General features: G+C 49.9%; 2 protein-coding genes across 2 annotated transcripts; both read right to left on the reverse strand.

Annotated features, from left to right (window-relative positions):
• Positions 1-173: 173 nt before the first annotated feature.
• GNB3 (G protein subunit beta 3) lies at positions 174-5125 on the reverse strand (the record flags this gene model as incomplete). The annotated part of the gene is made up of 9 exons (XM_080363420.1): positions 174-280; positions 1092-1308; positions 2471-2672; positions 3587-3653; positions 3740-3902; positions 4014-4077; positions 4189-4295; positions 4467-4505; positions 5069-5125. 9 exons carry the CDS (start codon positions 5123-5125, stop codon positions 174-176), a joined length of 1023 nt encoding a protein of 340 aa, XP_080219546.1.
• A 7800-nt stretch (positions 5126-12925) lies between these two features.
• On the reverse strand, positions 12926-23443 carry P3H3 (prolyl 3-hydroxylase 3; the record flags this gene model as incomplete). The annotated part of the gene is made up of 15 exons (XM_080363433.1): positions 12926-13138; positions 13435-13575; positions 13973-14048; positions 16448-16565; positions 16736-16886; positions 17865-17960; positions 18082-18206; positions 19380-19438; positions 19651-19703; positions 20019-20108; positions 20397-20530; positions 21431-21562; positions 21690-21879; positions 22592-22744; positions 23021-23443. 15 exons carry the CDS (start codon positions 23441-23443, stop codon positions 12926-12928), a joined length of 2154 nt encoding a protein of 717 aa, XP_080219559.1.
• Between the last annotated feature and the right edge of the window lie 1213 nt (positions 23444-24656).

Below are 24656 nucleotides of genomic sequence, written 5' to 3' on the forward strand. Positions count from 1 at the left end.
CCCAGCTCTCCCTGCTCCACTTCCCCAGCCTCTCCTTTCCCTTTTGCTCTGGGAGACCCCTACTAGCGACCTGCGTCTAGAGACAAGCGGGAGTGGTAGGTAGGCATTTCTGTTTGCATGGGCTCAGGCTGTGTGCCATGCTTCCCCTGCTCTTTCCCTCTCTGCTGCCATCCTCAGTTCCAAATCTTGAGGAAGCTGTCCCAGGAGCCAGTGGCAACAGCCATGCCATCTGCTGTCACGCCCAGGCAGCTCACTCTGTTGTCATGGCCAGAAAGGATTCCTATGGAGGGAAAGAATAGAGATCAGGAAAAGTAGTGGGGCCTGGGAGAGATGAAGGGGTTAAGTGTGCTGAGGACACACTGTAAGCTGCATACCTACACCCGTGTGCATTGTGCTGTCTGTTCCTGCACAACTTGCTACAATCAGTACATGGCTAGTAAGAACAAACATGCAGAAGAACATTTGTGGCATACAACCACCACCCATGGGACTGGCCAAAGAACAATGATGTTCTTGGGAAGGTCTGGCTAGCTGAATGTTCATACAACCACTTTCACCCTGGAGAAATGGTAGGACTAAGAAACAATGTCATTCTTGATAAGGCTGAGAAATAGCAATGCTGGTGATGGGCTGCATTATACATTTTCAGATTTTCATCTGAAAGAAAAAAGGCACTTGGGTATATTCTGTGTATGAGCATCACAGAGTTTCCACAGATGCTCAGCTTGGTACCTGGCCACCAAGTGGTACTGTGAATAGCTGGCACTGGCAAACAGCAGAGTCTAGGAGAAAGTAGGAAATACTACTGGTGCTTGTGAGCAGTTTTAGCTAATAGGAACCTTAATGCTCTTTTCTCCCTTGAAGCAATGTTGTTTAAAGGCTAGACTTCCTTAACATCAAAGCCAATAGTTCTTCTACCAAAAATATAGTTGTACTACTTATGATGTGCTCCTTAAGAGTGAGGGAGCTTTATTTGGTTTCAGTCAGTATAAGATGTGTCTTTTTTATAAAAAATAAAGGCCTTTTCCTTGCCTTGGTAGGGTCAGAAGACCTTATAGGGAACAAAAGAGGGGCATCCAGGAGGCACTCACCCACACGCTCTGCTTTCAGGGAGTCCCAGATGTTGCAGTTGAAGTCATCATACCCAGCAAACACGAGGCGCCCACTGCGGGAGAAGGCTACTGATGTGATTCCACAGATGATGCTCTCGTGAGAGTACACTATGAGCTCCTGATCTGCCCGGAGGTCAAAGAGACGGCAGGTGGCATCATCTGAGCCGGTACAGATGGCTTCACCATTAGGGAAGAACTGAGGAGGGCACACATCAGATTTTAATCAGGCTGTGCCTTCCAGTTTTTCTCAATTCTTCACCTCCTCGCTAACCACCAGGACACCACAGGGGTAGGAAAACTTAGTGGGACAAGGCACCAGATCATAAAAGCTGAGTCTGCTGAAGGGGGAGACTGATGCTTCTCCTAAGACCTAGTAAACCCTTCCACCTCAAGAAAGCAAATGACCTAAGGGCTGGAGCTATTGCAAAATGTCCTAGTGCTTGAGGGAGGATTATTTTCTTTGTAATTCCAACTGTTAGTTTAGGGCTTGACAAGTGTCCACCCATTATCCCCAGATGGGGTCTGGCACAAATCAGAGCTATGACAGCTTTCCTCTTTTTGATCCTCCTACATCAGCCTTCTCATACACGCTCTTTTTCTGCGTCCTTGCTCTGAGAAGCAAAAAAGAGCTCCTCAGGAGCAGGTATGGCAGAAAATGATACGGCTGGCAGGGTAGCCATGGGACAGGTGAGAAAAGCTGTACTAATTGCAGTCAGTGGAGGGCAGTTCAAGCAGTAGACATTGCAGGAAAATGGCAGACTCATTTGGTTAGCTGAGCAGGATTAAACTGACACGTTTCATGTCCTGCCACCTCTAGGGTTCTGGTTTGAATCCTTGCCTCCGAGGGCAATACTTGCCCCTACATATCTGTGCTGCCTCCTGTGAAGATTTCACCTTCAGAAGATCTCCCTATGATCCCAGGTTCCCATTTCTGCTGTCTGGAGGGAAGATCCTCAGCTGAGTTAGATATTCCTGCTGCCTCACATTTGTCTTGCCCCAGGGTTCCTGGAGCATGCCTGAGTCATGGTTCTCAACAGCTGCTATGAGCAAAGCTGCAGCAGCATCCATATTAGGGTGCTGAGCTCCACAGATCACAGTCTGCTGGCTGGGTTCAAGCAGTGCTTTGAGTCAGTCCTAGATGCTTTTGTCCCCTGATGCTCAGGAAGACCCAGCCTCCAAACTTCAGTAAACTCAGGCCCTCCCTGCTTCAGGCTGGATCATGAGGCTGAGCTCTCCTGAGACCCTTGTTCCCAACACAGCCATGACAGTTTATTTCAAGCTTGTCCCGAGACTGTTTCAGAGCTGATCCACCATCCATTTTCCTTGCCTCCCCACCACTGTGCAGACAGCATACATACGCAGATGGCGTTGATATCAGACTCATGCCCCAAGAAGGTCTGACGGCAGGTGCCCTCCCGCACATCCCACAGTTTGGCAGTAGCGTCACAAGCCCCAGAAATGAAGAGTTTGAAGTCTGGGGAGACGGCCAAGCTCATACAGTCTCCAGTGTGACCCAGGAACACTGTCTTCTGCTGCCCTGTCTCAATGTCCCAGAGTGCGCTGTGGGAGAGATAAGAGCTTCTCAGAGCCAACCCAGGCAAACCAGATCTATAGCTGGGCTGAAGAGCTGTCTGACTTGCAAACACAAGAATGGAAGCCATGAGCCTGACTACAGCATTGGAAAATGGGTGAGAGTATCACTGGAGTCAGCTATATGCAGCTGGAGATATCTTCCTACCTTTACTAAAGTAGAGAGAGACTAAGGCTGGGAGTGTGGGAGGTTGACTGTATTCCCATAACTGCAACAGCTGAAGGGAATACTGAGAGGAGGTAAGAGGGACTCACAGCTGAGAAATGTCTGTCATATCCATGCTCGTAGGATGTACAAGCCATGTTCACTGGGATCCCACACTACAATCAGGCAAACAAGCCCCATGTAACCTTGACCTCTGATGGAAATGCCACATCCTGACTCATCCTCAGTCAAGAGGTTCTTCCAAAGCAATTATTGGAACAGGGTGGAGGTGAATAAAGACTCAGCACTGTTCAGAGTCACAGCACAGCGAGACCTGAGAGCCAGGAGTCAAAGGATCACTGGCTTTGCAGGTGTCCCTTGCACAGTGGGTAAGACTTAAGAAGTGGAGTGTGTGTCTGGGCTTCACATAAATTTGTGATGTTTTGTGTCCTAGCATAAATGACACATTGCATTGTAAGAGCTGATGACATGGTCCATACTACTTCAACAATAGATCTGCATCTTGATGTGTTGTCAACCAGGACAAGGAGAACCTGTTCTGCCAAGGGAGGAAGAATGGATCTGGCTTCCTAAGCTGCTCTGCATGGCTTCCCTGTGCAGAAGCAACTGGTCCTTAGAGAGTGGAGAGCTGCAGAACAAAAGGACTGCACTTGCTGATGTCAGCTATGCCTCCAAGAGCCAGAGGTCATGTCGCTAGGAAGCAAAAGATAACACTCACCATGTGGTATCTCCAGAGCTAGTCACAATACTGTTGTCATCAAGAAATCGGCAGCAGGAGAGGTAACCTGGGAAGGGGGAAAACAGAAATGTGAGAAACGGGGCAGGTTTGGAAGCGGAGGGCACCCAGGTTGCAGGCAGGCAGTGCACACACCTGTATGGGCTGAGAGCTCCCTGCTCACTTTGACATTGCCTTCACGAGTCTTGAGGTTGTAGATGGAGCACATGTTGTCAAGGCCCCCACAGGCCACAAAATTGCCTGAGGGTGCATAGGCACAGGTCATGACCCAGGAAGAACGCAAAGGGATGGCATGTACCTGGGAGGACAAGAAACCGTGTCAGGACTGTGGCAGCAGAGAGAGAGCAGGGCGAGGGCACTACCTCCAAAGGTCTAGCATCCCGATTTGCTGCAGCTGTCTGACTCCTACCTTGTTCGTTGTGTATGTGTCCCACACAATCAGTTTCCCATCTTGTGAGGCACTGACCAGAAGTCTGTGAGAGAGGAACAAGATTATGTTAGTAGCTCTCTTCCCGTCAGAGCCTTTCTGCCCTTCATACCCATGCGCTGCCCTGCACCCAGCAAATCAGCAGCATCTCTCTCACTTGGAGTCTGTGGACCAGTGCATGGCATAGATCTTGGCCAGGTGCCCACGCAGGGTCCTTCGGGTCCGCATCTGAATGCGGCCAACGACCTCTACTCCAGACACAATCTGAGGAAAGATGAGGAGGAGAGGAAGAATTAATCTTGGTCTGACAGGAGCTTTACTCCTCCCCACATCTCTGCCTTCTAACTCTGCTTCCCAGCTGTAGATGGTCTCCCTTGGTCTGGAGCTAGCTGTCCTCCCCACACACTCACCTGCCCAGCCAGCCCTGTTCCTTACCTGAGCAAGTGTTGTGTCTGCACAGGCTTTCCGGGCATCCTAGAGAAGAGACAAGAGCAAATGAGACAGAAAAATAAAAGCCATATGATGAAGGCAATGGCACATGAAATTCAGGGGCATAACCAAGAGCCTGGTGGCTGCTAGAGGTAGGAACTGTGGCTTTGCTGTATTTGGATTATAGCCAGCACAAGGGGATTCTGATCTGTGATCAGGGCAACTCAGCACCCGTCAAACATCAGGAAGGTGAGCCAAAAGTTCTTCAGCATCCAGTTCCCCATACTGCACCCTTTGCATGGATACTCCTGCTTGGCAGAACACAGGCTGCCTTGCAGACTGAGGAGGTCCCAGGGACACGCTACACTCTCTGCAGACAAAACATCCATGGCCACTTCCTTCTCACTGTTGTAGAGTCGCCTCGTCTCTCCCTTCCTCTCCCCCGCCTCCCACTACCATGCTATGCAGATCTGCATTAGCACTTAAAGGGAGGTGCAGAACTGCAGAGGGCTCCAAGGATGAAAACTCAACTCCAAGTTGTGGCTGAGGAGGAGAACTTGGACACAAGGGCACTGCCTCAGCAGTTTAATGACTGTTGCCAGCATTACCGCAATCTGCTTCTTCAGCTGCTCAGCCTCCTGCTTCATCTGTTCCATTTCCCCCATATTTCTGACCTAGGGGTGGCTCCTCCACGTGGGGCAGCCTTGATTCTGGGGAGACAAATCAAAGGAGAAAGGTATGAGATAGAAAGGGCACTAATATACGACTGATCAAGTATGCAAATGCATGCATCTCTGATAAGGACTTAGCAACCATTTCATGGCTGAGATTGGTAATGTCATGATGTATCTGGTCAAAGCCCTTAACATTTGAAAAGTTTGTACTGGGCTTGATCAGAGGTCCATTTGGTCTTGTATGCTGCTTATACTTACACTGGGAAGCTGAAGATCTCCAGAATCTCTTGCTGAGGTTCTGGCTGCACCTGTCCACTCATCTTATTTATAACCTTCCAATTCCAGGCCCTACCAAGTCCTGGGTCCTCTTTGTCAGTTTCTCCCTGTCTACAGCCAAGCTGTTCATTCAGCTCCAGGAGTAGAAAGCTTGATGAGGGGAGACCAGTGGCTATTTCCTATCATTTGTCCTAGGAAAAGCATCACCAGTCAGTTCTTACCACCTCTTTTACCACCAACAAAATCTAGGGGCTGTTGAGGTGCTCTGTCAGGGTTGCCTTCTAGTTTCACAAGAAGAAGAAGTGGGTACCAAGGGAATGATCTAAGAATAACATAAGCAGACAATAGTATTGTATTTCTCCTACTTTCCTAGCCCCAGCTTTTCATCAGCTTTCAAAGATAAAGGGAGCATTACTGTATGCAAATTTTTGATGAACTTTTCTTCTATGCTTTTGCCCATACAGCTTTTTGGACCCATGCTGAAATTCAGCATCCTCCATGGTGAAGACTTAGTGGCATGCTTAGTGGCAGCTTAGTGGCATGCTCTGTGAAGAAGTTTGGCTACTCCTGGATGGCACTAATTCCACTTGGTGGTACCTAGCTTTTGAGTTGGAAGCATCAGCAAATAACTGGTCTCTACTCAACAGCATCACCTGTTTTTTTAATAGATCTTTGTCATATCTGTCTGCATTCACCTCTCTTCCATACTGAAGAGAACACTTAGTAATTCCTCCCATGTAAGCTGTTACGATGTTCTCTAAGGCCTTTTCAGTTGTTTACAAAGTATAGGTGATGCGTTTTTGCAGAGACAAAAATGAACCAGAACTGTAATCCATATTCAAGACACAGGTGCACCATACGATTATACAGCATCTCTGTTTTGTTCTCTCTTGTTACATGCACTTAAATTTCACCAGTGACTTTAGCATTTCCCAGTCTTGTGGACAAATCTTGTCTTTGTTGCTTCAGTCTTTCTCCTGGGTAGATATGAGTGTCCAGATGTGTTCCAGGCATTCTTCATCATTAGGAACAGCACTTTGCCTCAAGGCCAAAAAATGCTCTATCAGCATCTGCAGAAATTCCCCTAGTCCCTGTGAGTCACATCGCCCCCGCCCCTCTCTGGACTGTTGACTGAAGGCCTTGTTTTTTCCAGCCAACAGGGCTTTATATCCTCCCGTGTCAGGCTGCTCTCTTGCTGTGGACAAGCACATGCAGGTATCTCCCAAGTCCCACTGCTCACTGCTTTGTAGAGGTCATTGAGTTTCCTTCCGGAATCCTTTACCCTCAACATCTTTGTGGCTTTCCTTTGATCCCCTAGGCAGTGTGAGTTTCTGTTTGGCCAGTGACTCCTGAGGCATGGCTTAAGTGTAGGAAAGACAAGGAGATAAACATTTCCCCCAGCTCCCATGAGGCATGAGCTTATCCCAGAGTGATAAGCTATGCTTTGCAGAGGGAGACTTGTACCTGCTGCCTGCAAACCTGAATGCACAGTACTGCTGCCTCTTCCCTGCTCCCTGACCAGGCACTGAATGTGACTACTGGCCCCAGCACATGGTAAAGGATCAAGAGACGAGCCCTGGGCTGCACCATCAGGGCCTGGAGGCCCAGGCCACAGCAGTGGCCTGGGGCTACCAACCTCAGCTATGCTGAAGGATGGGGACAGACCAGCAACTGAGCTGGGCCCTTTCCACTGGGTTTGTTTTTTTTTTTTTCTTCTCTCATTTTGACAGAACAGTGATGAGGAGGTTCCTTCCAGCAAGGATACATATCCGCACCTAGATAAGTGATGTTGGCCATGAAAACCCACCTGCATGTACTTCTACTCCTTTGGGAAGAGTCAGATACCCCACACCATCTCTCAGCTAACTGACAGACTGGGGAGATGCTGGAGAAGGCCTTGCTGCTGTCAGTAGGAGGCTGTACATCCTCCTTATCTTGTGGTGTTTGCCTCTCAGCTTCAGCACACAGAAAAGATGCAGAGGCTGTGTCCAGCTCTAGTCACTGCCTCTTAGCACACCAAGTGGCAGCTCTAAACTTCTAGCCACTCTGTGGAGACCAGGCCTGCCATTACAGAATCATGGAATCATTCTGTTTGTAAAAGACCTTTAAGATCATCGAGGCCAACCATTAACCTAACACTGGCACTAAACCATGTCCCTAAGAACCTCATCTATGCATCTTTTAAACACCTCTGGGGATGGTGACTCAACCACTTCCCTGGGCAGCCTGTTCCAATGCCCGACAACACTCTCAATGAAGAAATTTTTCCTAATATCCAACCTAAACTTCCTCTGGCACAACTTGAGGCCATTTCTTCTCTTCCTATCACTTGCTACTTGGAAGAAGAGACCAACACCTTCTATGCTACAACCTCCTTTCAGGTAGTTGTAGAGATTGATAAGGTCTCCCCTCAGCCTCCTTTTCTCCAGGCTAAACAGCCCCAGTTCCCTCAGCTGCTCCTCATCAGACTTGTGCTCCAGGCCCCTCACCAGCTTCGTTGCCCTTCTCTGAACTCGCTTCAGCACCTCAATGTCTTGCTTGTAGTGAGGGGCTCAAAATTGAGTGCAGTATTTGAGCTGCAGCCTCACCAGTGCTGAGTACAGTGGGATGATCACTTTGCTAGTCCTGCTGGCCACACTATTCCTGATACAAGCCAGGATGCTGTTGGCCTTTTTGTCCACCTAGGCACACTGCTGGCTCATATTCAGCTGGCTGTCAATCAACACCCCCAGATCCCTCTCTGCCAGGCAGCTTTCCAGCCGCTCTTCCCCAAGCCTGTGGCGCTGCCTGGGGTTGTTGTGACCCAAGGGCAGGGAATAACTTTATTATTGTCCACACCTTCCCCTTTTTCCATTTTCCCTAGGACTGATCCCACCTGCTCTCCATCAGCCCTAGAGCATTGGATTGCCTTTTCTTGGTGGGCCACCTCTTCCCTCTGATTCTCTCCTTCCAGTCTCCTCTGCATGGTCCCCAAAGCCTGGTCTCTACACAGCAAACCCTTCCTGAAGCTTCCTCTCAGCTGGAACAGGACCGGCTCTCTGCTCTCCAGGCTGCCATTTCATAGAGCATTGGCTGAGATAATTGTCCAGTCACCTGCCTTAAACTGTCATCATAGCATTCTTCTTTTTTTTCTGCCCAGACCTGCATGGAAGCAGGAGCCTTTTTCTCTCCTCCTTCCATTCACTTGCAATTTCTGCCCCAGGTAAAGCTGGCTACACATGTCCTCTCCATCACCCACCAGATACCCAGTCTTCCTTGCATCTCTCCTAGTTTATACCATCCTCTTCCCTTCCCTGAGTGCTTCTTTCTCAATGCTGGCACTAACGTGGGAGTGCCAGTTCACGGTACCTGCTCTGTGAAATTGCACAACCAGATGAGGGGCTTTCAGAGCTGGTAGGCAGATCAAAGTGCAGGGGCACAATGTCGAGGACGGATAAAAGGGGCTAAATATAGAGAAGGTGTCACTCAGGTTCAGGACTTTGTCCAAACCCTTAAATCCCTTTGAGGGAACACTCTAAATGAAGGTGGGAATTGTTCTCAGCCTCAGAAGGACAAGGAGCCACAGATGAGTGATAATAATAGCTCCAGTTTTGCCTGTCACGTCCCAGTGCAATTTGTGGAGAGCGAGTTACCTGGTCCCCATTGGAGCACAGCTGCCTCCCAGGAGGACCATGACAGGTGTGCAAAAGAGCAGCTCGTCATGTAAATTTAGGACAGGAAATGGGGGATTCACATGGAGGAAAACAGAGGAAAGGGGAATGGAACTTGGAGTCTGTCCAAGGCATGTTCTGCTGTGACCAGTAGGACCTTAGGGATGCACATTTCTTGTGGATCCACAGATCAGCTCACAGTTGCTCATGGTAGTTGCCCAGCCTTGTTTTAAGAGGAAAGGCTTCTAAAGTGTGCATGCCCAGTGCTTTCTGGAAGTATGGGCTCTTTCAAATGGATGCTAAACAGTAGAGGAAACCAAGTCTTAGGCACCTTTAAAAAAGCAATTCACTGCCAGCTCCCCAGCATTGCAAAGAGCTGCCGTCAGGAGGAACTTGGCACCAGCACTGGTCTACAAAGTTGTGCTTACTACAAGCATCACTGAGGTGTGTGGCACAGCTAAACAGAGCCTGGGCTTAGTCAGTTCATGCCAGCCCTCTTCTGAGCTCTGCCTTGGCTGTGCTCATCCAGTTCACAGTTCTTGTCTTTTGAAACCACATTTCACTTCTGCTCTCCAACGTGACAGTTCTCCCCCATCCTGCCTTTTCCAACAGACTTGCTGGAGGCACCCACTGTAGCACTCCTGTCTGTGAGTAACCAGACCCATCATGACCTCTCGGGTGTCTGCTCATTGCAGAGCCAATGCCTCTACCATGGCATGAGGATGAGGAGAGTCTGGAATCATCCCCCTTCTGCCTTTTGCTGCCACACCATGGCTTTTCAGGGCAGTGGCTGTGTCTCTTTCACTGTACTAGGGCAGGGGCCCTGTCCTGCACCCTGTGAAACTGTGCTGCCAAGCCACCTATATCAGTCCCTAGTGGGGACAGGGTGCAAATGATGGGTGGGAAGAAAGGGGAGGTGAACCCCCTTATTCCCTATCCTCTGTGGAGCTTCCCCCACCCTGGGAAGGGAGTGGTCCTTCTGTGGGATGCTGGGAGAACTGTAAATAGAAAAGGGAAAGGTGCAGGAGGAAGGCCTGAGTATTAATAGGCAGTGTCCCTGGGTCTCTGTGTAATCCCAGGCTGGCCTCACACACTTGCCCTGGTGACCCTGGGCTCCTTCCAGAGCCGGATACAGAGATGATCCCCTTCTCCTGTGATGGAGATCAAAGGCCAGGGTAATATTACCCTGCTCTGCTCCTTGCTTTCTGAGGGGTCCTTCTCCAACCAGAGAAGCAGCCAACTGCAAAAAGGTGTGCGCAGGGGTGCATTGGGAATGCAGGACTGCATACAGCTAGTGAGTGCCAGGTCTGCCTGGGGAGGTGTTACCCTCCTGCTCCAGTCTGGAAACTGGCGAGATTTACCTGCCAAGGGGAGCACAAGCAACCACATCCCAGCGCAAAGCCCCTTATCATTGTAAAGACTTCTCAGTGCTAACCCTAACTTCTTCCCTCCCACATTCTCAGGTGCCTGCATAGGAAATCAGACCTCATACAAATACTCCCCATAGCATCACATCAAGAAACCCTGTGCCCCAAGCTCACCAAGGTGACCTCAGGCTTCGCAACGAGGCAGCATCCTTACCGGGATCTGTAGGGCGAGGTGGGTTGCCGTCCCTCTTGTACGGGACCCTCACGGCCTGCTTCACTCGCTGAAAACGGCTTCCTGCCAGCCAGAAGCCCCTTGTCCCTGTCCAGTCTCCAGTCAGTTCTGCCTGTCCACACAGCGAGTCCCTTGCTGCCTCTCTGCTCCTCAGTCTCTCCCAGGACTGATCTCCCCATGGGGAGCTGGAAGGCTCTGGACGGGAGGGGCTAGGGGAGGGCTGATTCCAGGAGCAGCGTCAGGCAAATTAAATCAGACACCAGAGACTTGGGGAAATCGGATTGGGACATAATGCAAAGCAGGTGGATGGGGAGGGGTAAAAAGAGAGAGTAGCATACTGCTCCTGAAGGGAAGGAAACCATCACCGGCAGATTTGACTCCCTCTGTTTATATCAGACACAAACTAATAAAGTGAAGATTAGACGGAACAGGCTAGGATTATCAGCCACTGGGGCAGGGCTTGCTGCACCTCACAGTCCACAGGAATCCCCGTTTTCCCAGGGACGACATGCCACTCATGTCCTGGGCAGGGCAGGAAAAGCAATGGAGCCATCTAAGATGGTCCTGTCAAAAGAAAACTCATGGCAGAGCCAGGTTCACATCCTCTCTGGGCAGCAAACTGGGCTCTGCATGGGAAAAACAGAAGTGGGCACAGGGGCCAAGGGTGGCAAAAGATTTGGTGGCATGCCTTTTGGCAGCCACTTTAGTGGGATGCTGCGAGGGGATTATCTTGGCCTCAATCTCTTTTAATCTCTCCCGTGGCTTTGGCCCAAGCCTGAGATAAATACCTTTTAACGGATCTCATCTGACGTCAGGAGGCCATCAGTCTAATCACCCAAGCCACCTTTGGGCAAAACAAGCCAGAGATGTGGACACTGACCCATCACCTCCCAATACATTCCCATCAAGCAGGAACCATCCAACAACCCCACATGAATCATTGGGACAGATGTGTGAGTGCTAAAGGATGTGATGGACCTCCCACCAGGGAGAGGGAAGTTGAAATGCACACATGGAACTCTTTTTCCTGTGACCCTGGGAAGGACAGAAAGCAATACAGGTTGCCCATGCAGGTTTACCAAGCGTGTGTGTTAAGGAAGTGCTTGGGTTCAAATTGAGGAGATTTACCTTTTGATGGTGCAGGAGCCCTGTGCCAACAGTGACATGGGGATCACCCACACACCTCTCACAACATTGGCCCTGGCCCTATCAATTTCTTCCATCTGAACCGTAGTTTGGGTCTCCAGTGCACAACTCCCACCAAGGCCTGTGTATGTCATGATCACAGGTTGATCTCTGGCTCTAATGCTTCCCAGGAAAAGGGTCACTGCGCTTTTCCATACTCCATATCCACTCCATTCAATTCCTGTTTGGCTACCATGTAATCTCATCTCAGGACACTAATCCCCTGCACAGTGACAGCAGATTGTCTTTGCATCAGGGTGGAAAATCATAAACAAAATATCTCTTCTGCTTTCAGGGGCAATTTGGTGCATGGACAGCAAAAAAAAAAAAAAAAAAAAAAAAAAAGAGATGCTTTGCTGCAGGAAACCATGAGCATACGGTGCTTTTTCTTAAAGTGACTTCCCACGTTTTCCAGGGGTTAGTCATGGCAGACCTGACTTTCTCTTGTGCTCTCCCTTACTGGAAGCAGCTGGCATCTAGGCAATTACTTTGTTTTCTTTCACTTAGGGCTCAGTCTCCTTCCACAACTTGTTAATTAAATTTCCATGAGCAACAAGTGACAATGTCTCCCCCCTGGTGCACAGACTCAAGCTCCCACCACCATCTGTGTCCAGCATTTTGCTTTTATTCCATATATTCACAGTCCCTCACCCTTGCAGACCAGTTGGGAGGTTATGGAGTTTGCAGGTGCCTGGGAAATTCAGAGGCTGCTGTTTTAAGTTCCTGAATGTGACAGCCCTTACTGAAAGACCTCAGACTCTTCCTCCCCATCTTGGATCTGGCCCTGGATGACCAGGGACCTGGCACTGAGAGGAATGGGATGAGGAGACCCTACCTTCTTACTTCTGAGTGACATAAACACATGGGTGAAGCAGTGAAGAAAGTTCCTGTTGTTGACTTTAATACTCTGTCCCTGCTACCATTTTTGGCTGCTGGGATGTCACAGAGAAGAAAGCTTCATCCCACCTCATCACTATGGCTCTAGCATGCTAATACATTGCTCCAGGCCTCTGTGGTCCTGGTTCTATCAAGACCGCCCAGGCCATGGTGTGTGTCAGTCCTGACCCCAGGCCTGACATTCTCAAAACTCATCTCTGGCACGTAGCTCCTTGGGGCGCTGTGTTCTGTCTGAGCCAGGTTTGTGTCTCCAGCTCATGGGCCTGGCTCCACTGCTGGAAACAGGAAGCTCTGAGGAGGATCTGCCGCTGTGGTCAGCTCCCTGACGTTCTCCTCCATTAGGCCGGTCCTGCTCCACAGCTCTTTGCTGCATCACCTCCTCTGCCTTCACCCGCTCCTGCAGCCATGGAGACAGAGATGATGTGAATCCCTCTCTGCTAGGGTCTTCATCCTGCTCACAGGGGCTGACAAGACACATCTCATCTTTGCCACATCCATCCAATCCCTGCCAGAGTCCACTGTCTCTTGTGGGACCCATCATAGGCTGGATCCTCCACCAGGTACCTTGTCAGAGGACAAGCCCCAGCTGCTGCACTAGGCTCTGCCCCATGGGAAAGCCCAGAATCTATTCCTCAGGGGGATTTGGTCTGGCTTGGAGGTACTTGTATTCAGTTCTCCAATATGGTACTTTACCTGTTCAGCGTGCTCTTGGGAGTGTGTGTACCAGAGAGCCATGGCGCAGCGCCTGCCACGGCTCACTGCCCACACGCCGTGGGGGTTCTCCTTGCCAGAGCTGAAGGCTACCAGCCTCCCACACTTAGGACGCACCTCAGCCTGCCAGGAAAGAGAAGAGACAATGAAGCCAGCATCACCGTGCTCTGGGGTACACAGTCATTGTATGTGGAAGAGTAGAGAGCCACTAGGCACTCACTGCCAGTGTATCAGCAAGGCAGGTCTTGCAGAGGAATAGAGAAAATCTAAGACACAACTCAGGTTACAGACACGCACAGACTGGAAGAGCCTGGAACATCTCAGCTAGGAAAGAGTTAACCTCTCCTCTGTCTGAGATTTGCATTGATTTGCCTTTAGGTGCCCCTATTTGAATCTGCCACAGCACCGGCACTGGGTTGTTTTTGGAGTGGTGGGACCCAATAACCAACTAGTTTCCTCCTGCCCAAATTAAGTCTACCGCTCAGTCCTCTCCTCTTCTTTTGTCCAGTCCCAGACTTACTGTGACAGTCACAGTGTCCATCTCAGTGAAGAAAAGGCCCCCACCTTGGAAGTCATCATTGAGGTAGAGAATGCCACTGTGGATAAAAAGAAAGAGGACATATGGAGGGTGAAGCTCATTCTTCCCAGGTACTCCCCACACTCCTTGTTGCAGGAGGCTGTGGGACCTGAATGATACCACAGGTTCAAAGTGACCAGATCACTTTACAGGGGAATCCGTTTGGGGGGGTTGTTAAATATAGCAGTGCCTGACTCAGAGGAGTCCCTGAACTGCAAGCCACGGGAGGCTAGGAGAACATGTCAGGGAGTTAGCTCTACGCAGTTGTCCTGTTTTGGTTTTAATCCTTTTGTAGCACATATCTGTGGCACTGCTGTGACAATGCCATGGGCTAGGTAAACCCGCATGATGCTTTTTAAGATTGGGAATAATCCAAAAATTGGAAGAGGAGATTGATGAGCAAAGAAAGCCATGTCTTAAGAGTCAATAGATTTCAGGGTGACATAAGAATGGTCAAAAAGACTGCATGCATAAAAGTAAAACAGTAATTTCTTTTACTAATGCTAGACAAAAAGTAGCGAGGCCATTGTGCAGTGCAGGTGAGACCACTGTCAACTGGGTCAAAGAATGGGCCACAAACTATTATATTTGCATTCCTCTTGGTATTCAATTATCTGATAGAAAATATCAGAGAACAAGAGAGGCTTATTAATGGGACTGTGAGAAAGAAACAGAAATCAACACTGTGGCTGCTGAAGCAAAACATTACAGACATAAGGACAGTGAGAAGATTACCAGCCCTGAAAGCCAGGAAATTATAGCTCTTCTGCCCTTGGGTTTCAATAAGACTTTGAAGTCAGGGTGGTAACACAATTGAAGAAAAGCAAGGACAGATCTCAGACGCACGAAAGGGTAGGAGGGTAGGAAATAACAGGTCCATTAGCCTGACCTCAATAGTCTGCAGGGCTTCAGACTCCATTTCTGAGAAGGGTAATTGAAGGACAAAAGGTAAATAGAAAATGGTCTTAAAATGTAACACGGGGGTACTAAAAGCAGATGGTGTTAGTCACACAATCTTTGACAAAAATGTTGATTTCATAGGCATAGAAAATGTGCTTGATCTCAGCAGTTTGGACTCCGATAAAAGTCCTCAGAACAGTGCCTCTGGAGAAATTAGTAATGAACAGAGAGAAGAAGAGGAACGTATGAACAGCTCACACTGACTAGTGCAGCCCTGGCACCCAAAGGAGTACTCTTTGCCTTGAGAAGGATCACTGGACCACTGGGACCCCTGGGCTCAATACTGTTCAATAGTTTAATTAATGACCACTGCACAAATACACAGAAGAGATCCAGGAAGTCTGGAGCACAAAATTCATGGAGTTTGTCCTCATCTAAAACAACATTGGAAGTGCTCAGCCCTTGTGAGCTGGTTGGTCAATCACAATTCTCTCTGCAAGAGGACAGGAATACTCCTGGAAATAGCTCGGTGGCACAGATCCCAGTAAGATATTTTAATATACATTCAAGCAGAAGTCAGAGAAGCTCACTGCCAGGCAGGAGTGAGGTGACAGGACTGCTTTCCCACAGGAAATATAGAGATCTAACCAGTTACACTGCAGAGATTGGTAACTTTACAATCTGACTATACCACATCAACATCTATGTGAGAAGGGAAATGGACTCAATGATACCTCAGCTCCCTCTAAGCCCCATATCCTTAACACAGGCTGCTCAGAAAAGATTTCTGCTCTGAGTACAGCTACCACTCAAAGAAAAGGCAAATAAGATTTCTGGATGCCAATATATGGGACGGTAGATAGGTGGAATCAGCTATAAAAAACTGACCTAATTTGTCTGTAGTGTGGAAAAATTGTCACCATCTTTAAAATATTTCAGGTTATTTCACAGAAGAATACAAAATTCTGACAAAGGCTGGAAAAAAACAAAACCTTTCACATAGAACGGAAAACTCAACACAGAGTACTGGCAGTGGATCTTGAGAGAGATGAATGGGAAAATATTCACCAAAGTACACTGGCTGCTCAAACAAAGGAAATCCAAGAAGCCTAGTTCTCCCTTTCCTGTAACTCATGGACAATGCAGCAGTAAGACTGTGAAAGATGGAACATGTTTAAAAGGAACAGCTGGCAGTGGGCTGTAGTACTGTGGTAGAGCCCTAAGAAGACCATTTGATATCATGGTTCTAGTTCAAACAGCCTCAGCGCCTCATTCTGCTCCCTGTTAATGTTTGGGAAGGGAGAACGGAGAAAGACTAGATATTTTTGCCAGGCTAGGAAAGGTGTTTCACACCTCATTCTGAAGCCACTGATGCAGCCTTTTGCCTGATGCTACAGACCTGGTTGTCTTTGAGCCAACAATGCATCACCTGGTTTTGATAAGCTGAGCTTATACTCTGATGGGGCTGTGGAGGCATTCTGATGCCCACATGACCTAATGCAGGTCCCCTTCTCTTACCTGTAGTCCCTGTACACATAGGCAGGCGGTTCTCTCCAGCATTCTTGCCCCTCAGGATCCAAGAGACAATTATCAGCATGTACAGGATGACTAAGATCCATACGACCTCCCTGTTCCTCTGAAAATGGAAGTTTTGAAAAAGAATATGGGTATTTTCAATTTCAATAAATAAGGCAAAGAGAAAGGGGCACAGTGAGAGTAAAGGAAAGAGACTCTCCTGAGAGCACATGGCTGGGACTGAGGAGACTCCCCAGGAGACAGGGACTAACAGGGTGAAAGATTCTTTACCATCTACAGCTGTGCGGCACACAAGGTGTGTGAATGAGAAATGGAGTTTCTTTCCAGGAGTAAAGTAGGACTCTACGATTTTCCGTGATTTCTCACTGGCCTGCAGAAACAATTTGGCATCTCTCCAGTCCACGTCCCCATTCTGGGCCAGCTACAAGTGAAAAGCAAGCCTGTTAGAATACTTACATACAAAGATATTCCAAGAAATTATACACAGTACAGAAGAAGAGACCCATGTAAAATTCTGTGGTCACACATGTAAGAAAAGAACATGTTTTCTCTTGTAAATATAAGTCAGGAATACATGTGTACAGCACAGAAATTCTTTCCTTCTACTCAGCACATGAAGCCACATCTGGAATGCAGTACCCTTTTGAGTCCAACATAAACAAGGGACACTAGCAAACCGGAATGAATCTTCAGTGAAAGGTCTTAAGATGGCAGGGGTGTTGGAGCACGTAATTTCAAAAAAGAGGCTGAAAGAGCTGGGTTTCTTCAGCCTAGAGAAGGCCAAAGGAGGATCTAACTACAGTTTCCTGTCACCTGAAAGGGGGTTATAGAAAAGATGGAGACAATCTCTTCTTAGACAAAGACACTGAAAAGACAAGAAGCAATGGGCAAAAGCTGCAGCAAGGGAAATTTTGTCTAGATATTAAGAAAGATTTCATCCTCCTGAGAATGGTACAGCACTGAAACAGGTGCTCAGAGAGTGTGGGGAATCTCCACCCTTGGAGATGTTCAGGACTCGCCTGTGCAAAGCCCTGAGGAATCTCATCTAGCTTTGGAGTTAGCCATGCTGAAAGCAGGGGGTTGGATTACAGATCTCCAGAAGCTCCTACCATCTTTATTTTATTCTCTAATTCTAAGCTAAGCATGTCCCTTCACAGGGACAAGTAGCAATCCCAAAACACTGTCTCATAGGAGAGAAAGCACTTGTCAAGCCCTCCATGTACAACATGCCTAAACATGACTGTAGATGAAGGGGGTCAGGGGAGACTGCACGTGTGCTTGTGGGGAAGATAACACAACCATGACCCCATCCAGAGTGCACTTCACAGAGGAAAATGCTGGTGTGGCAAACACTTTTTCTGGACAATCAAGGAGGTGGCAGACTCACAGAGCCACTTACCTGCATGGCTTTCAGAACTGTTAACCCTTCAAATCTCTCATGTGGGGTGTGAGGTGATCGTCTTGCCCGGTAGCCATCTCCTGCTTCTCCTGCTGCCTGGAACAGGATACAGATGACACACACTATGCTGCCATCTCTCCCCCTTAGGAACACTACAACTCTGTCTGCTGAGGAGGAAAGTACCCACACAGGAGCTCCTGCAAGACTCAGGCCTCACCTTTGTCAGCCGGAGGAGGTCCTTACACTCAGACTCGGTCAGCACTCTGTCAAACACAACCCTCTGGGTTCCATTCATCTGGTGGGAATCCATCGTAACAACAATACCTTCAAAAGGCAATGGACCTATCAAGAAGCAAGTACAGACAGACATGAGCGAGCTTTGGACAAGAAGCCCTCACACACCAACCCCCAGCCTGGAAAAGAAGTGGAGAGATGCTGCACATTCTCTGAGAAGACAGGACAGTTCCCCAGAAGTGCCCATTCCTCACAGACCTTGGGCCACTTGCACCCCTCACATGCTTCAGGGGAACCAGAGCATCAGCTGGGGAAGCTGGCCTACAGCGCGTGCTTCAGGAGCCAGCAGAAATGTGGGGCTTGCTGGGAGAGCAGCAGGGAGCTGGGGAAAGTTGAGTGCACTGTGGATCGCAGCAGCAGAACAGGTCCAGCCTGCTGGGGTGAGGCTCTGGAGAAAAGAAGCAGGTAAACACCTCAATCAACCCTCTTTTCAATAACACATCTTATGCCAGAATTATCTCCAGTGAATTTTTCTACTTTCTTCAGCCCTAAAGAGAAGCAATAGGTATTAGTTGGTGATTTGATCTTTTGATCTTTGGCCATTTTTCTACCCCGACCTCTGACCTCTAGATGGTCAGGAATGCCAGGGTACTTAGATCCTCACAATGATCTGCTCTCCCATGTGTCACAGTATAGAACCACTTGGTGTCACTTAAGCAAAGACACCAGGACAGAGCCCCACAAGATGCTGTGTGTCCATACATAAGAATAAAGGACCAGCAAGAGCACAGGACTCTGCACTGCAGTCTATAGCATTCAGTCACAACCATCTGGACTTGTGTTTGTCAGGGAAAGACTTGCCCAAGCCAAACAGTCTGTTATCAGTTTCCATTTCCCACCTCTCTACTCGTCGCCTTCAGAAAAAAGTTGCTTGAATTTGGGCTGGTGGAGTTGAACCAGCTTTGGTGTACACGCTCCTGCCATACTGAACAGGGATCTGCCGGTCCACAGGCATGTCACATATTCAGATACCTCTACACTCAGCTTCTCCAGCCACAGTGCTCTGAGTTCCCATCCCAGAGATGTACACAGTGAGATTTTCAAGATGACACATGCATCATAGAGGGAGAAAAGGAACAGTGAGAAGACTTGTTGAGCCATTCAAGTCAGTCTGCATCTATGCTAGCATTCAAATGTCTGAGGATTGAAGAAAAGACAGCACTTAGCTTTGCTAAGCCTGGCTGACTGCATCCAAGTCATTCTTCAAGCTCTTTTACTCACCCCTCTTCTTCATCTCTTCCACATTCAGAGTTTCCTGCTTTTGCTTCTCCTGATCCTCTCTCAGGAGCAAGGGAAAAAACAGACATCGTGGCTGTCAGTACACAGAGCTATGCCTAACCCTCCTCTGTGGTGGGATTTTGCACCCCTCCTGTTACTGTTTTGCCCATTCCTCAGTAGGTATCACTGTTCCTTGTACCACCTCTGCCAGTCCAACCCCATCCACTACTTCCAACAGTTACATTTTGGTTCTAGTTGACTTGGCCAACCTTACCTGTGTTTCCCCTTTAGGTTTTCAGGAATCAGCTCATCTGGAGTCCAAAGATCCTATAGGAACAAATGCAGATGGTTTAGTACACAACCAACTTCTCCCACATCCGATGATGTCAAACACCCAGCTCCTTTTCCTCCTTCTCCAGTGAATATCAGACCAATGATTCTGGCCTGCCTCTGATGACATCCAGATTTGGGTAATGCATCTGGTCACTGCAGCAATTTCCAACTAACTTTAGTCCTGGAGCAGCAGAAACTCATAAGGACTTGGGGGTCCTTCTCATCAGTGTCTGATCCTTTCTGAAGTGAATTCTGACAACTGCCTTTGTGAAATCGGGGCAGGAAGATTAATATGATACCATTACTTACAGGGTCATCAAAACTTTCTCCTAGATGCTCCACTGCATAATATATCAACTTCTTCTCCATCAAAGATCTCTGCACATAATGTTGAATAATCTAAGAAAGCAAAGAGGCTGTCAAACAACCATCCCACAAAAGACAACCCCATCCCTCTCCAGGGCAGAAACCTGCCCCAACAAACTGCTGTGCACTATGAAAGCCCTGTTCTGTTCTGCAGGGACCCTGCCTGGTATAGACTATAAGTAAACTCAGGCTCCAGTTTCTTCGGTCCTGGGCTTGGCACACATCTGCCGTGAAACATCCCCCCTTTTGTCTATTGGACCACGATTCTGTTGTATGGGACAGGGGAGGGCCAAAAACGTACAGACCTGGGGTTGTAACTACCTCTCTGGCTGTGACAGCTGTGTCCTCTCCCAGTTCTGTGTGATACTGTTTCATTTTCTCCAACATTGGCTCATCCATGGGATAGAAGAGCAAGTAGGAAGCAGCACATTCAGCAGCCAGCACCTGGTTCCCAACTTGGGCAGGGACAGAACAGAACAGATATGTCTCTGGAAGACCTGATGTTAGCAGCAAATGTGCACAGGCCAGCAGCACCCAAGGTCCTGGTCAGGGTCCAGCAGCAGGAGGCCTTACACCAAGTACACATCAATCCCTACCTAGTTGGGCTTCTACCCAATGGTGGGCAGACAATACATGGAATGAGCCCGGTTAAGAATGGGCCAATTTTCAAAATTTATTGGGAGCTCATTCAGAGGAAACAGAGAGAAAAAAAAAAAAGAAGTATATTTGGAAGAAAGATGATCCCACCTCCCCCACATGATAAGGGATCTGGAGGATTCTTTGAGATACAAGTTTTACCAATGACTTGAGACAGGAGATGAGAGACAGGTGGGTCAGTGTGGGAAGGAGTAGAGGTATCTAAGAGGAGAGCTGAGGGATGTGTGAAAGTGACAGGGTGGCAAAGTGACCAATGTCGTGACAGGCGATCAGTTCCGCGAGGGCAGGCGAGGCTGACTCAGAAAGAACAGCACTGTCAAGATGAGACGCAAGTGCATGCTCTAGATGGGAAATGCGGGCCTACTCTGGAGTCACGTACTAAAAGGGAGAGTAAAAAATACACAGTAGATAGTTGGAGCAAGGACTTGAAATGTAGTGTGCTGGAGAAAAGAAGTGGGAAAAACCAACATCACAGAAGCTGCACAAGGAGACTGAAGTGGACCACAAGAGACCTCTCCCTCAATGGCCACAATCTTGAGCAAGAGAAGAGAGGTTCTGGGAAGAGTCAGAGGGCAGAAGTGGGAAACAAGAGGCAGAGCTCAGGTCAGTGTGCCACTTCTCCCCATGACTCCAGGTCCAGAGGAAAAGGGCAAGTTTACAGGTGCCACAGCATAACCCACTGGCTTGTGACTGCTCACCTTGATTGTAGGCAAACTGCAGTAAATCAAGATGAGAGGGTATGAAATCTTCTGTGGCAGAAATCCGCCCCGGCTTTGTGGCGATTTCAAGGACGCACTGCTGTCTGCACTTCAAAACCTGAATATAATGGGCTGCAAGAGAGACGAGTAAGAAAGGCAGCAGCTCCCACTTCCACCAGACAGGAGAGCTGAAAAATGAGGCCTGTCCAGCGTGGGGAGCATGGCCTTCCTACCCAATCTGCTGTGCCTCTAATGCTACCTGCAATGGCTTCGTACAGGCCAGGTTGCATCTCCTCCTCCTCCTCATCTTCATCCTCCCGAGGCCCTTCACACAGGGCACGACACTCTTCCAGTGCTGACAGAGCCTCTGTGAGTGACTCCTCCAGCCTGGCCACGGCCTGCAGGTACTCATCCGCATTGTAGTGCTGCACCCCAGCCTCATATGCTTCCTGCAAAGGACAGATCCAGACCCCTCATCAGGGTGACACCAAAGGATGCCCTGAGACTTTGTGTCGCTCACAGGGTAGTGCTGACATCTAGGGGCCTGCCTGTTCATGCACAGCCCACTATGCAGTGACAGCAAATCTTCTGGACTTAAGCCCAATATACTTCTGCAAGGCCCTGCAGCCTGCCATAACTGTCAGCAGAAAGTCTCTGTGTCACACTTGCAGTAGTTTGTCTTCACCCTGAAGAGAAGGCTTCAGGGAGACTTTCTTGCAGCCTTTCAAATACAAAGGGGGCTTATAAGAAAGAGTGAGTGACCAAGGCCTGTAGTGACAGAAGAGGGGCAGTGGTTTTAAACTAAGAGACAGTAAATTTAGACTAGAGATAAGGAAGACACTTGTTAGGATGAGGGTGGTGAGATACTGGAACAGGTTGCCCAGAGAAGAAGCTGGGGATGCCCCATCATGACAGGTGTTCAAGGTCAGGTTGGACTGGGCTCTGAGCAACCTGATGTATTGAAAGATGTCACATGCCCGTGGCAAGGGCTTGGACTAGGTGATCCTTAAAGGTCCTTTCCAGTCCAAACCATTCTGTGATTCTGTGTATGGGGGCCCTGTCTCAAGCCATGGCGCTTGTGTGGGAACAGATCACGGTTTCAGACCAGTCCCTAGGATGGGATAAGAGCTGGTGATGCCCAGCACTGCATCGAACCCTCACCCAGTGTGGTGTGGCCTCCAGGTCCCGGAAGTTGTCCGACTTCACCCCTGACATACGCCGGTACTTCTCTATGTCCTCCCGCATTTGGAGGTGCTGGGGATTAGCGACGAAAAAGGTATGAGCAGCAGACACAGCCTGATCCAGCTTCTTCAGCTGTGGAGAAAAAGCAGCAGTGCCTGTCACATTCCGGCAGGCCTCTTCACACCCATCCTTGGCCCCAGCTGCCCCCTGCATTCACTCACAAGGCATCTCTGCCCTGTGCTGTCCAGACATCCCCTGTCCCCGGCTAGTGAGCTCTTGCCCACCAAGAAGAGCCGTGCAGAACCAGCACGCTGCCTCTGCTGCACCTGCCCAGGGCTGGCGAACCCCAGCCCCCTGGGGAGAGCCCACCCTGGGGGGCCCCTGGCCGCCCCCAGGGCCGGTCCCCACCTGGAAGAAGGCCACTTGGAGGTAGTTGTAGGGCTCCCTCCGCTCGAAGTCGCGGCGGATGGCGAGGCTGGCGTGGTGGGCGGAAGGCGCGGCGCCCAGCCGGCTCCCCAGGCAGTGCTGTAGGCAGTCAGCGCGCTGCAGCACCGGCCCGAAGAGCGCGGCCTCCCAGGGCCCGGCCCGCGGCGGCCCGCCGAGGAAGGCCGCCTCCCGGCGGCAGGCAGCGCGGCAGTCGCGGCGGGCCGCCCGCAGCCCCGCGTAGCTGTGCAGGGCGCGCTGCAGCAGCTCGGCTGCTCGTCCCCAGTCCCGGGCGAAGTACGCCCGCACTCCGTCCGCGTACAGCAGGTCGTAGGGGACCAGGCGGCCCGGCGACGTGGCGGCGGCGGCGAGGAGGAGGCAGAGGCAGAGGCACAGCAGGGACGCCATGGCCGAGCCGCCGGGGAGGAGGAGAAGGGGTCTAGGGCCGGTAGGCGGCTTGGCTGGCCCCGGGCGGGGCCCACCCAGAGGGCCGGGCCGGGGGGCGGTGCGGGCCAGGGCCGCGGTGGGGGAGCGGGGGGCAGAGCGGCTGCCGGCCCGCCCGGGCGGGGCTGGGCACGGCGGGGACAACGGCCAGCTCCGCTCCCGTGCCCACGTCTCTCCGCGGGAGAAGCTCTCACCGCGCCAGGCGGGAACGGCCGCCTCTTCGTGGGCGCCTGGACCAGCCAGTGCTGGCCCTGCGTGGGACAGCAGAACCCCGGCAGCTCGTTGTTTGATGTGATACTTCGTCCAGGTGTCCGCCAAACATCTGCTAACCCTCCCTGTGGTACAGCTCACCCAGACTCCTCCAGCGAGACACCTTGTAAGATGGTACAGTTAATCTGTCAGAATCCATGCCGGGGACAAGGCACACTTTGGCAGTTCGTGTACCACTTCTCACATGAAGAAGTGCTTCAGAGGTGATGGGCTATATATAGAATCATGGAATCATTTCAGTTGGAAAAGACCTTTAAGACCAAGTCCAACTGCTAACCTAACACTGGCACTAAACCATGTCCCTAAGAACCTCATCTATGCATCTTTTAAACACCTCTGGGGATGGTGACTCAACCACTTCCCTGGGCAGCCTGTTCCAATGCCTGACAACACTCTCAATGAAGAAATTTTTCCTAATATCCGAACTAAACCTCCCCTGGCACAACTTGAGGACATCTCTTCCTATCACTTGCTACTTGGGAGAGGAAACCAACACCCTCCACGCTACAACCTCCTTTCAGGTAGTTGTAGACAGCGATAAGGTCTCCCCTCTGCCTCCTTTTCTCCAGGCTAAACAACTCCAGTTCCCTCAGCTGCTCCTCATCAGACTTGTGCTCCAGACCCCTCACCAAAACGGGCTCCAGTCTGAAGTATCAAAACAGCCCCTCTGATGCAGCCCCCCACCTTGCCCATGGCTGGAAGTAGAGCCAGCAGCAGACAGAATGCGGCCCATCTCCCACATAACTATCCCTGCACCTCTATTCTGAGAGATTTGAGCAGAGCAGGAGCCTGCTCTGGACCTCACAGCTCCCAGCTTTGACAGCGTAGGCAGACAGGGACCTTGCTTGGGGAAGGCTCTGTCAGTTTTCCTGTCTGGGTGAGAAGTTTGGGCCATCGTGTTTTATGC

The sequence above is a fragment of the Nesoenas mayeri genome (genome assembly GCF_963082525.1).
Source record: "Nesoenas mayeri genome assembly, chromosome: 1".
Classification (NCBI taxonomy): Eukaryota; Metazoa; Chordata; class Aves; order Columbiformes; family Columbidae; genus Nesoenas; species Nesoenas mayeri.